The sequence below is a fragment of the Solanum verrucosum genome, unplaced genomic scaffold (assembly GCF_900185275.1).
Source record: "Solanum verrucosum unplaced genomic scaffold, falcon-dt-bn FXZP01000177.1, whole genome shotgun sequence".
In the NCBI taxonomy this organism is placed as follows: domain Eukaryota; kingdom Viridiplantae; phylum Streptophyta; class Magnoliopsida; order Solanales; family Solanaceae; genus Solanum; species Solanum verrucosum.
The window spans coordinates 285,919-298,624 of record NW_026020401.1 but is presented as its reverse complement, the minus strand read 5'-3'; the positions used below and the strand labels follow the sequence as shown (position 1 = coordinate 298,624).

The 12,706-nt window shown below is 33.2% G+C and overlaps 2 protein-coding genes and 1 non-coding gene across 3 annotated transcripts; 1 reads left to right on the top strand and 2 right to left on the bottom strand.

The window, feature by feature from the left end:
• Positions 1 to 245: 245 nt before the first annotated feature.
• Positions 246 to 319, bottom strand: TRNAI-AAU (transfer RNA isoleucine (anticodon AAU)). The gene has a single exon. It is a non-coding gene; the product is annotated as a tRNA-Ile (tRNA).
• Positions 320 to 4,703: 4,384 nt separating this feature from the next.
• On the top strand, positions 4,704 to 8,576 carry LOC125839941 (ammonium transporter 2). The gene is made up of 4 exons (XM_049518903.1): positions 4,704 to 5,406; positions 5,822 to 6,107; positions 6,756 to 6,859; positions 7,925 to 8,576. Exons 1-4 carry the CDS (start codon positions 4,759 to 4,761, stop codon positions 8,336 to 8,338), a joined length of 1,452 nt encoding a protein of 483 aa, XP_049374860.1. The 5' UTR covers positions 4,704 to 4,758; the 3' UTR covers positions 8,339 to 8,576.
• A 1,292-nt stretch (positions 8,577 to 9,868) lies between these two features.
• On the bottom strand, positions 9,869 to 11,353 carry LOC125839881 (receptor-like protein 7). The gene has a single exon (XM_049518862.1). It carries the CDS (start codon positions 11,351 to 11,353, stop codon positions 9,869 to 9,871), a length of 1,485 nt encoding a protein of 494 aa, XP_049374819.1.
• Positions 11,354 to 12,706: the final 1,353 nt, after the last annotated feature.

The window sequence follows — 12,706 nt, the reverse complement described above, 5'->3', positions numbered from 1 at the left end:
AAAAAAAATTCATATATTTTTCACACCCTTAGTTAGTTAGTAGTTTAGTACCTCAAACAAAGTTGTATGTTAAAATGTATAATACTGATTTGCACAAGGAAATAGTGAAAAACATCGCAAGTACATATCATTAAGACTATTCTTGTCAAGTTTAGGATAGTTTTCAACATTTCTCTCGATTTTTTTATGTCAGGTGAAATGTGGCAGATCGGTTCAGACAAAACGAAAAAACAAAAATATTTTATTGGCCCATGCAGGTCTCGAACCTGCGACCTTCGCGTTATTAGCACGACGCTCTAACCAACTGAGCTAATGGGCCTGATTGCTTTCAACTTCTCTTTAGTTTAATATATATCCGTTTTACTTTGATGGGTGTAATTGATCACTTATCCAATTGTAACTTTTTTTGGAGGGTTAACAATACTTTTTTAGAAAATGTAAAATTCAATTCATCATCCAATAATATTAAAAGTGACTTCAATCATCAAATGATTGAACAATAATTGGATGCAATTTTCTTATAATGTAAGATGGTGTTCCTATGATACATACTGTCAAAGTCCCACATTTTTTTTTTAATTTTAGCCCCACATGTATTTAATTATTGATTCTGTTCTAATAATAATAAGTTTGGAGCAAAAGAAAAAAAAATATCATAACATAAATTAAATTTCAAAGGCGTCCTAATTATATTTAAGAAACCAAACACAAGATGTTAAGCCAAGCAATTTGACATTTGAAACTCAAATACAGAGTACACACCAAAGAAAGTATACTTGCTATGCTAACAAAATACAAACCGTGAGTGAATCAGTTAATTTCCTGGAAACAATAAGAACAACCTCAAAACTGACGAAATGGAGTTGCTCGGACGGTAAGTATCCTCACTTCCAATCCGAAAGTTGTGAATTTGAGTCGCCAAAGAAGCAAAATTCTAGCTGAACCTAGTACGTGCTCAATCAATTTATACTTGCTTAATAATTACGTAATGTCGATGGAACGTCCACCTCCTCCAATGGACTCGATCCTGATGGACTTTGCAGTACAATTAGGATGTAAATGTTTCATACACAACAATAAAATCATAGACAATAAAAAAATTGTAAAGAGCAGTACAATTACAGCCAACATAATTTGGCCATGGACAGCAAAACTATGATCCTTCCCAGAAAAAATTACATCTGGAACGTCTATGGATGGTGAAAATTGAGTGGAAGACATCTTTATAAACAAATAAAAATAATTATTATGATTTTTATTATTTTTGGTAGACATTAGTTTGAGATTTATAATACTAGTGTCTTGGCTTGTCATGCAGTGGGATGGGTCATATTTTGTGACTCATTGATTTTGACCCAACTTAGGATTATTTTTCAGAGAATATAGTCTGAAATAAATTTTTAAAAGAAAAAGTAAGTACCTGAAATCACTACTACAAATAAAAGATTTTGTGGTAATAATAAATGTGATATAACCAATACTCTATATAAATATTGTTAAAGAGTTTAAGGACTCTGAATATAATAATATCAACTCAATTATATCGTTAAATATATTTACAACAAAAGATATTACTATCACTAAACGAAAACTATATTATCGCTAAATATCTTTTTTATGATAGTGAATTAAAGTAGTTTCATTAATTATAATTTAGGAAAACGACTAAAATAGGAGTCAAGGCCACCATAAGATTGGGCCATGATGAAGTACGCTGAAGGAATAAGATTTCAACAGCTAAGATAATATAGTACTAAGGTATCAAATCTGATGTTTGAATGTCGGGGGAAAAATACATTAGAAAATAGAAGAACTAATTTAAATAGTGGTTCACAGAATTGATTAAATTAAAAGTAATATCTGTAGAATATGTATATGATCATGTATAGTCTATGTATATTCATTAAAAAAAATTAAATAATAAGTCTGCTCATTTATTTAAATTAATATCCCATTATAATATACTTAGACCTATTGTTGCATCGTTCAAATGTTGAGAGATAGTTTTTTTAAAAAATTTGACATGAATCTGGATATGTGATTTTTTTAACAAATTATGAAAAAATTACTAATATAAGTTAAAATAACTGTCAATTAAAATATTTACCAAACATATGAAAGAATTGCGGTAAATTTTTTTTGTTAACTCTCAAAATTCTTAAAGGTCCCATATAAATTGGGACAAATAAAATATTTATACTATTTTACTGCTACTAATTATAAGAGGCTAGTTTCATTATCTTGGTCCTTTTTGGCTTGTCATGCCATTGTGTAACAACTCCAATTTCACAATAGAAACATTCAAATATTATAATCACTAAACTCGAAGTTACAATGGAAAATGGAACTAACAAAGAAAACTATTGTAGAAGATAACTAGAAGGGAGATGAGAATCATAGACTCAAAGAAAAGGGATGAGAGGACTAGACATTTTTATCAAAAAATTGCATAAACCCTTCTTTCTCATCCGTCATCCTCTTTAGCTACTTGTTAATTGGGTCTTGGTCCCAAATCAACCTTTGTGAAGGCCTTTCAGTTATGTTGCATCTTCTCGGCCCAATAACTAGTTGCGCGATATTCTTGTAGGTATTGACGTTGGGCCGAGATTGGTTCATAACACATTGGTTGGGGACAGTAGGTTCATGTCCCAACAATAAGACCTTGAGTTTAAGTCTCAATGAATTATATTATAATATATATTGAAAATTAAAACAAAATTATGTGTTTTGATGAATAGTCATGAAGCTTGTTCTATTAAATTTACTCTATTTTCTAATCCAATGTAATATGGTAGCAGTACATGAGAAATTTAAAAGATGATAAAATAATTATGAATATGACAAGACAAAATAAATACCTGTTATTGAGGTAATATGAAAGGAAGAATAATATGGTTCCTCAAAATGGTCCTTCAAAAGATGAAGATATTTGTTGTCATTAATTTGGGGTGAAAGGTATTGAGTATGCGATTGTTGTATAACCTAATTTGATAAGTTTTATATAAGCGGTATAATACATAAATATATTCTTTAACTTAATTTTAGTTAATGTTTTTATTGTTCAATTTTGTGTGTGCGTAGGCACTTAAATTGTACAAAACTAAATAAGTATACAAGTTTAAGTGTCTACTTATGCAAATCCAATAAATATGAAACTCACTATTTTTTCAAAAATGCATTTTCCTTGTACCAAACACACCCTTAAGTCTAAACTGTCTTTTTAGTCTTAATTTATTTCTCCTTCTATCTTCTTTCCTCTCTTTCTAAGGACTACTTTTTAGGTTATTTAATTCATATAATCCTAAATTTTAATCTTCTAAAATTTGTCAAGCACAACATGTCGTGCTTAGCTACACTTCTTATCTGATTATGTCAGCCAAAACTTTAATACTAATTTAGCTAATAAAATGAAAAATAAAAGAGGACTAGTTAACTAGTACGGAGTAAACTAAAATGAATATAAAAACAAACTCCTATTTTCCCTATCTAATATAATGCTAATGCTAATTAAATAGTGTTATTTATAGCTATTTTAATGATAATGTAAGTTGAAACTTGAAAGCAAGAATTATTATATTTCAAAGTTCAAACTTGTATAAAAGTCTCACCAAGTCACCATCAATTCCTTAGTTGTTGGCACAAGATGACTAGTTGGAACATTTTATATAAGTATTTATTTTATTTTTCTAAGTAAGACAGGTCAATAGCATGTAAAAATTGACTTGTCAAAAATGAAGCTTCCTCATTACTTTCATTCACATGCCTCTTGTCACAAGTCACAACCATAGACTCCCTTGACCTTTGCTCTCCTTGAAATGTTCCAATTCACACATGGCTGCGTCGCATTGAGGTCCATTGATGACCACTTCATCAGGCATTCTCATTAATTTCTAGTTACTTACCTACCATTTCTATGTATTCTTCTCATGAATTTAAGTTAATTTAATTGGATACCAGTGTTAGAGGAACGGAAGAGGTTCATTCAAACTTTTTTCTATCGGAAAATTATCAAAGATGACTTTTAAAAAAAATTGTATATATGATATATAATAAATTTCTTGGTGAAAATTATGTCTTAGCCATCAGATATAGATAAGAGGTTACTAGATCGACTTATTAGTTATGAATAGAAACATATTATTGTAGGTCAAACTTTATAAGAATGTGTATGATTGATGTATAAAACTTAAAAACTCTATTTCAATTTGTACGAAGCTTCACAACTACTTCATAACGCTTTCACACCAATTTCTCTAGTATAGTCACTTATACCACTTCTCTGTATTCTAATCATCAATAATTCTTTTGGGTGTTACTAGTGTAATTTAATCATATACTATAATAACTTGACATCAACTGATATTTATGTACTCCAATTTAAACTTGTATAAAAATTGAGCAAGTAAACACACACCTTGTACATAGCATAATATGTGTCCTACGTGACATAATATAAATTAGTTCAAGTGTATCTCACGCGAATTGTCATGTAAGACGTTTGTATGTACTTGTTTAATTTTATATAAATTTAAGCGTCTACTTATGCACACCTAAAATTACAGGACATAAATATCAACTGAATTTATTTTTCAAATGAGGAAATAAGAAATTATTACATGTTTTCTCAGTCAACTTTACCTGACCATGAAAATTGTGTACATTGTGCTGGTCAACTGAACAAGCTCCATTTAAACAAAACAGAGCATATAATATATCTCATCAAATAAAATTTCAAGAAGCTCTGAAAAATAATTAGCCATGTCCATACCAGCAGGAGCATATCAAGCAGACTTACCAGCAGTTCCACCATGGCTAAACAAAGGCGACAACGCCTGGCAAATGACTGCAGCGACCCTCGTTGGTCTGCAGAGTATGCCAGGCCTTGTCATCCTTTACGCCAGCATTGTCAAGAAAAAATGGGCAGTTAACTCTGCTTTCATGGCTCTTTACGCTTTCGCAGCTGTACTCATATGTTGGGTATTAGTAGGCTATCGTATCGCCTTTGGCGATAAGCTTTTGCCCTTTTGGGCAAAAGGGGCCCCTGCTTTAGGCCAAAAATACTTAACAGGACGAGCAAGAATGCCAGAGACAACGCATTATTATAGCGATGGAACGACTATAGAATCTCCTATGCATGAACCTTTTTATCCTATGGCTGCACATGTCTATTTTCATTTCACTTTTGCTGCTATTACCATGATTTTGTTGGCTGGTTCTGTTCTTGCTCGTATGAATATCAAAGCTTGGATGGCTTTTGTTCCTCTTTGGCTTATTTTTTGTTATACTGTTGGAGCTTTTAGCCTTTGGGGAGGTGGATTTCTTTATCATTGGGGTGTGATTGATTATTCTGGTGGCTATGTTATTCATCTTTCTGCTGGAATTTCTGGATTCACCGCTGCTTATTGGGTATTACAACCAACTAATTCTCCCCTTTTCGTTTATTCATTCGACTCTGTTTTACTCTGTTATGATAAGTTCGATCCAAAATTTAAAGCTATGTTGTTCAAACTCTTCAAAAATGTCGACAGCTATGTGTTGGATCCGAGCAATTTAAAGTCAAATTAGTTTATTTGGAGTCAGTATGATTTAGAGGTGAATTCAGGATTTAAAATTGACGTGTTCAACCTTTAGGTTTTACAGCTAAACTCATTACAATTTTGAAATTAGGTGATCAAAATTTTGATTTTCTTTCAACTTTTAGTGATTTAGTCTAGCCTTTAGATCACATAGCACGATCGGATATTACATGATTCGAACTGAAAGTAGTGGATTATTTTTTCTCGTATATATTAATTGAGTTGATTGGATATGTTGATGGCAGGTTGGGCCAAGATTGAAGAGTGATAGGGAAAGGTTTCCACCAAACAATGTGTTGTTGATGCTTGCAGGAGCAGGGTTACTTTGGATGGGTTGGTCAGGTTTCAATGGAGGAGCACCTAATGCTGCAAATGTAGCTGCTCCTTTGGCTGTTTTAAACACTAATATTTCAGCAGCTACAAGTCTTCTTGTTTGGACAACTCTAGATGTTTTTTACTTTGGCAAGCCATCCGTTATCGGAGCGATTCAAGGAATGATGACCGGCCTAGCTTGTGTAACTCCCGGAGCAGGTAGTTTAAGTTTTATATACTAACAGTTGAAAAATAGTTACACTATGATACTTACAAGTATATTTCGATTATAAAGATTAATTGGTAACCTTATGAAAACTAACTAGATAGAATATGTCAAATTATACTAATATTATGATTTATGTTTTACTTTGTTGTATAGCTTAAATCCCACAAGAAATAAACTTGCAATTGGTTCTCTTATTTATTGCTCCTATTATCTAAAGTTCAAAAATATTATTGATCCCTCTTTTGTTGACCATTAAGTAAAGATTTATTGTTGTTGAATATGTGTAAAACATCTAGATTAGGAAAACTTACGAGTCAAATTCTGTCAACAATGTGAGGTTACTTGAAAAATATTTCAAGAAAAATAAAGAATATTGTGCTCTCTTATTGGTTGTTTTTGTGTATGGAGAAGTCCAATTTTATGTGACAACTATTTGATTGAACATGTAATTTAAGATATTATAGAAAAAACTTGTGACATGTAAGACAAAAGTAAACAAAATATCAAGCATTCTTTTTTAAATGAGTGGTGGTGAGAGTTCTACATGTCTTGTGATTTTAACTGACTCGTAATGAGGAAGGACCTAACAAGTCGTGTCATCGAAAATGAGTAATACTAAAATTAAATTATTGATGTAGGAGTGGTGCAAGCTTGGGCAGCCATAGTAATGGGAATTCTTGCTGGAAGCATTCCATGGTATTCCATGATGATACTCCACAAAAAGTCCACTTTTCTACAGCAGGTACGATAATTGTACTTACTTTAATAATCTTCCATCTTTTCTTTTTTTTTTGTAAAGAATATTACTTGTTCTATAGAGTATTTGGTAATTGTCTTTATATATGATTGTTGAAATTGAATATAGTGTGTATGTCAAAATAAGTTGCTATAACTATCCAACCTTCCCCTTGTCCCTACGGCTCTTATAATGTCATACTCAAATGAAGGAGAAAAGTAGGTAAGCACTAAAAAGTTTCAACAACTTGCCCTTTTTATTTTTGTTAGGTACACAAGCAAAATGTATAGTTTAATATTGACTCCCACATCGGTGACTTATAGCACGTTTGGTCAACCTTCTAAAGTCTGTTTATTTTAAAAAATATTTTTATCTCAAGTGTTTTTCGAAAAAGTATTTGTGGAGATTAACAATTTGTATTTGACTAATCATTTTGAAAAATGTGTTTGCCAATGTTATAGAAATAATAGGATTTATCTCTTATACATTGGGGTAAAAAAATATTTACACGGTCAATATATGTAAATTCTTGTAGCAGGTTAACTGCCTTTTTTTTTTAGGTGTTAATTCAACTTATTATGGATGGTTATCTCTAGTTATATTTTAGGCTAAGGGTGGGCATAGTTTGGGTCAACCCGAAATCCAAACTTTTTGGATATTTGGTTTGGATTTTTGGAGTATTTCATTTTTAAATTATATGGATTTTAAATTGGATATCCGAAACATGTGTGCCCAATGCTAGCTAGTATGTCGAATTTTCAAAGTTTCAATTGATTAGTACTCTATGACACTACCCATTATAGTACTAAGTCCAATATGAAGTTACACATCATGTGTGACAGGATGACCTCAATCTTTGTTAACTGCAAAAAGTTATAGTACATTTTAAGTAACAAACTATTAGGTGAACCGAGGTTGTTAATTTCCATTGTGTGTCTCAAACCGATTAATCCAAACCCGAACTTAAAAAATAATCCAATCTAAAAATTGATTTTTCATATCCAATCCGAACGGCCCCAACCCCCATTTTAGACTTAGATTGTAACTGACTTGCTTGTTGTATAATAACAGGTGGATGATACACTGGCTGTGTTTCACACACATGCTGTGGCAGGACTTCTAGGGGGTTTATTAACTGGTCTTCTGGCAGAACCATCTCTCTGTAATATTGTTCTTCCAGTCACCAACACAAAGGGTGCATTTTATGGTGGAGGTGGTGGAATTCTTTTCCTTAAGCAAATAGTTGCAGCTCTCTTCATCATTGGTTGGAACATAGTTGCAACGACGTTAATCCTACTTGCAATAAGGCTGGTCATTCCACTAAGGATGTCGGATGAGCAGCTAAAGATTGGAGATGACGCGGTTCATGGTGAAGAAGCCTATGCCCTTTGGGGTGATGGAGAGAAATATGATCCAGAAAGACATGGTTGGCAAGGCCCAACTTCTCCACCACAAACAACTACAGTATTGACATTTGATTTATAACATGTTATAAGGTCATACATCTATTGTTTAAAACTTTACAGGATTAGATTTGTACATCTTATAATGTGCATATGGAAATTACTGGAATTTCTACAGATCGTGTCGAGTTTGTGAGGTGAGTGCAAGATGTCCTGTATATATACTTACAAATTCCCTAAGTTTGTACACTAGTCTTGAGCCGAAGGTCTTTCATGAACTGATTCAGTACATTCTATGTTATATTATTCATATTCCCTTAGCCTAGTATCATTCCTTTTTGTCTCCCAAATTCTCAATCATCACATCTAGAATGACCTGACCCAAAATATGATAACAAGATAGGCTAATCTGTTGTGGAAACCTAAAAATCTGCAGTATCAACCTGATACCGCAAACCTGAATAGTCGTAAAATAACAAAAATTCTCAGTGATTTTGATTAGAGGAGCTACTAATTCATGTATACCCTGTGCTTTCAATCCAGGTTGGTTTGCCACTTAATTTATTGAACAGAAAAATATTCAACAAGTGTTATATATTCACTGTTCTTTCTAAACAGTTGTCTTAGAAAACCAAAATAAAATACATATCCGAACACTTATTACCACACGCTTATAGGACAAAATGTAAAACATTGAACTTAAAAGCTTTTAGTTCTACAACAAACGTCAACTTACCTTGACCTTCTCTGGTTTTTATTCCTGCCACTCCGACCCAAAATTCTGAAAAGAAGTCTATCGACGAGCTCATTATATTTTCGGCTAAGCAAAATCAGCCAGGTTATGATGCCAAAACCCACAGAAGATCCCAAGGCAAAACTTATATATTTCCCATCAATTTCACGTTCAGTTTCTTTGGTGTCACTGCACGTTTTCTTTAAAGGAAAATCGCACAGCCTTGTGTTCCCTTCAAAGGATTCTGCTGAGAATGTCTGAAGTTGGTTGCCACTTGGAATCCTACCAGAAAGTTGATTAAAAGATAGGTTCAAGAAAGAAAGGAATGTGAAACTCGCAAGCTCGTCTGGAATTCTCCCACTTAACTGGTTAACTGACAAATCTAAAGATTCAAGCAGAGTCAGCTTTCCAATGGCATTTGGTATTCTTCCAGTCAAAGAGTTGTGTGAGAAGTTAAGATGGATTAGTAATATGAGATTTCCCAATGTCTCAGGTATCTCCTTGTGAAAATTGTTTGAAGCAATATCTATAATATGAATCATTGGCCAGGTTTGTTCAGCTCTAAGACACTGGAGATTCCCGTAGAACTTGTTTGATCTTATGACTAGGACACGCAAATTGGATAATTTATTCAACATGCACGGAAACGTATCTCTTATCTTGTTGTTTCCAATGTCTAAAACCTCCAGAAATGAGCATTTTTCCAGAGAGCTTGGAACTTTTCCTTCTAATATATTACTGCTGAGGTTTAAAGTTTTCAAATTCCAATTCAGTGGAAATATGTCAGGAATAATGCCACTTAGTTTGTTATTTGACATATCAAGAATTTGAAGCTTATCTAGACTGTATATGGAAGAGTGTATTGATCCCGTAAATTCATTATTGGCAATTGAAAAGTAGGTAAGAGAAGTAGGTAGAATGGGTATATCGCCCTTGATCCTTATTGGAACTCAAATCAATGACAATAGAAGTAGTAGACAAATTGTGAGGTTTCTCTAGAGACTCTAAAAGATTGTGAGAAAGATTCAGATTCCCAACTGTCCAAACCCAACTTGGTATTTCCCCTTCAATTTTGTTGTTTGAAAGGTCAAGGGTGGTAAGCCTAGGAAGTCCCTTTACCGCTTCGATATCAATGGTTCCACTGAAGGAGTTGGAGAAAAGGAAGAGTTGTGAAAGCCTATTGAGTTTAAAGATTGACCGGGGGATCGATCCACTTAGATGGCTATTTCTCAAATCAAGTGTTTCTAGAACAGAGGAGGATGCATTAGGAAATTCATGGATTTCTCCACTTAATTGACTGTTCTGAACACTAAGGAACTGCAATGATGGCAGCGAAAGAAGAAGTGCTAATTGAGTTTGAGCAGAAGATAGTGGACCATTGTTATTAGAAAGGTCAATGCGATTGAGCTTTTTTGCCTTATGAAAGAGTGGGATAGAGCCAGTAAAACTGTTGAATGACAAGTCTAGATGAACTAGTTCTGTGAGATTTCCCATTTTTGGTGGAATTTCTCCACTGAAGTTGCAACTTCCTAAATCAAGCTGGGTCAAGTTCCGAAGGTTAGCAATTGAATCTGGAAGCGAACCGGTGAATCCTGTGTAGCTAAGCACTACCTCCCTTAATGCACTTTTATGTGGAAATTCAGGTAAATTGCCTGTAAGGTTTTCATTTCCAGATAAATCAAGTTGCTGTAGAGTTGGTACCTGAAAGATTTTACTGGGAAATGGACCAAACAAGTAACACCATCTGACACTTAGGATTGTCAATTTTGTAAAATCTGCCAGAAAATCTGGAACCATAGTGGACAAGTAGTTATAATCGAGACGATTGACTGAAAGGAAACGAAGATTTAAAAGGACAGGATCAAGAGGGCCGGAAATTTTACAGTCTCTCATCGACAAGACTCTCAATTGAGGCAGAGATGAAGATAACACCGAGCACCACTCACTCCCCTTCAATGAAATATTCACCCTATCAAGGTAAAGTTCTCTAAGATTTGCAAGATTCCCTACCAGTGTTTGCAGATCTGACCTCTCAAGCTTTAATTCCCCTCCAGAAAGGTCAAGAATCTCTAACTTGATCAATCTTGACAATTCCATAGGAATCTGCCCGTTAAAACTAGCATGAGACAAATTCAGGTACATCAAGTTTGCCAGCTTATAAATTTCTCTTGGTATTGGAACAGGGTATAGGCCATAATAAGCCAGATTGAGCTTCTCAAGATATTGAAGATGGAAGAGACTGCTTAACTTCTCAATTCCGCCAGAAATGGCTTCGTCGTCCAACTCCAGAGCAAGCACATGACCTTCCTCATCACAACTTACACCTGACCACTGGCAACAGTCAATACTGTTTTCATCCCACATGACTAGTTTGGTGGACACAGAAGAGTCGAACGTGAGGTCGTTCTTGAATTTAATCAACAAGGCTTTTTGATCCTCCAAACATTGGCCAGAAGTAAAGTTAGAAAACACCACAAGGATAGTGATGAAAGAAACCTGAAGGAGGAGTAATATTTTCATAGTGATTATACTAATGAAACTGCAAAATAAGTTGCCTTTAAATAGTACTTAAGTATACAGAAAAGGGTCTTTAAATTATGTGAAATTGAACACAATTCCCTTCGTTAATAGTTTGGTCCAAAAATGTCATTGTGGTCAACCAGGTCTTGGGTGATTGAGGTGTCTTTAATTATTCTACAACAATTTGGTTTCTTTCTGCAGTTTTCTGTTGACTTGAGTGTTGTTGCATGTGGAATAAGAGTTGATGCACTAATATACGTAGGAATTTAAGGAGTGTCATGATCAGTGACCAAGTCAATAATTTCACTTAGGAAAATTAAAAAATTAAAGTTGATTCTCTTGAATGTGGGATAGTTTTCTGTTGACTTGAATAGTTTATATTGTGCAAGTCAACCTAAAGTATAGTGTTATAGCATAAGTTGGTTTTCCTTCCCCAGATGAAGTCGGAGTGTTATCTGAGGGAGGTTCCATAGGGCGTTTACTCTCTAAGAAATGACCGTATAGACTAATCTACTGAAATTAATAGAGATCACTAATATATAGTCATCTTAAGAATATGCAGAAAAATAGACCAATTTGTTAGCATGATGGACAGATTATTATAAGTGGGAAGCTCCTAACCTCAAAGTTGAATTACCATTTTGCCCTTAACTTATCCCTAAAAGAAATTAAATATTAATAGCTATTTAATTAATTAATATTAAGTAGTAGTTATATTTACATTCATGCATCAAACAAGATCTTAATGCAATCATATATTCATGTACTAAATGTGGGTAATGAAGAGTCTAATAACCTTCAATTTTAATTTGTAAGAAAAGTGGGGGTAATGAAGAGTCTATCAAAGACACTCATACGACATTATTTATATTCTCTTCTTTCATCCAAATTTGTGATCATCTTGCATTCTACATTAGGTTAGTCTACATCATTTGTTAAATTTTCATTATCAATTTGTAATTGTAAGAATTCTTATTGATTCATTTATTTGTATTCTTTAAATTTTCATGCATATTCATCTTCTTTTTGTTGAGAAATATGTAAATTATCATAGTTACAAGATGAATAATATTCTCCAATATGAAGTTGTAAGTGAATTTTTATTTTTCATATCTCCAACTTTTTGAGTTTTTAAATATAACTTCATAATTGATTAATATATTTTTGTATTCTTCATTTCTTCTATCTTTAGGATAT

Coding starts and splice junctions, on each gene's coding strand:
- LOC125839941 (XM_049518903.1), top strand. CDS start 4,759: ATGTCCATACCAGCAGGAGCATATCAAGCAGACTTACCAGCAGTTCCA. Junction 6,108..6,755: donor TTGTGTAACTCCCGGAGCAG/GTAGTTTAAGTT, acceptor TTATTGATGTAG/GAGTGGTGCAAGCTTGGGCA. Junction 6,860..7,924: donor AGTCCACTTTTCTACAGCAG/GTACGATAATTG, acceptor GTATAATAACAG/GTGGATGATACACTGGCTGT.
- LOC125839881 (XM_049518862.1), bottom strand. CDS start 11,353: ATGTGGGATGAAAACAGTATTGACTGTTGCCAGTGGTCAGGTGTAAGT.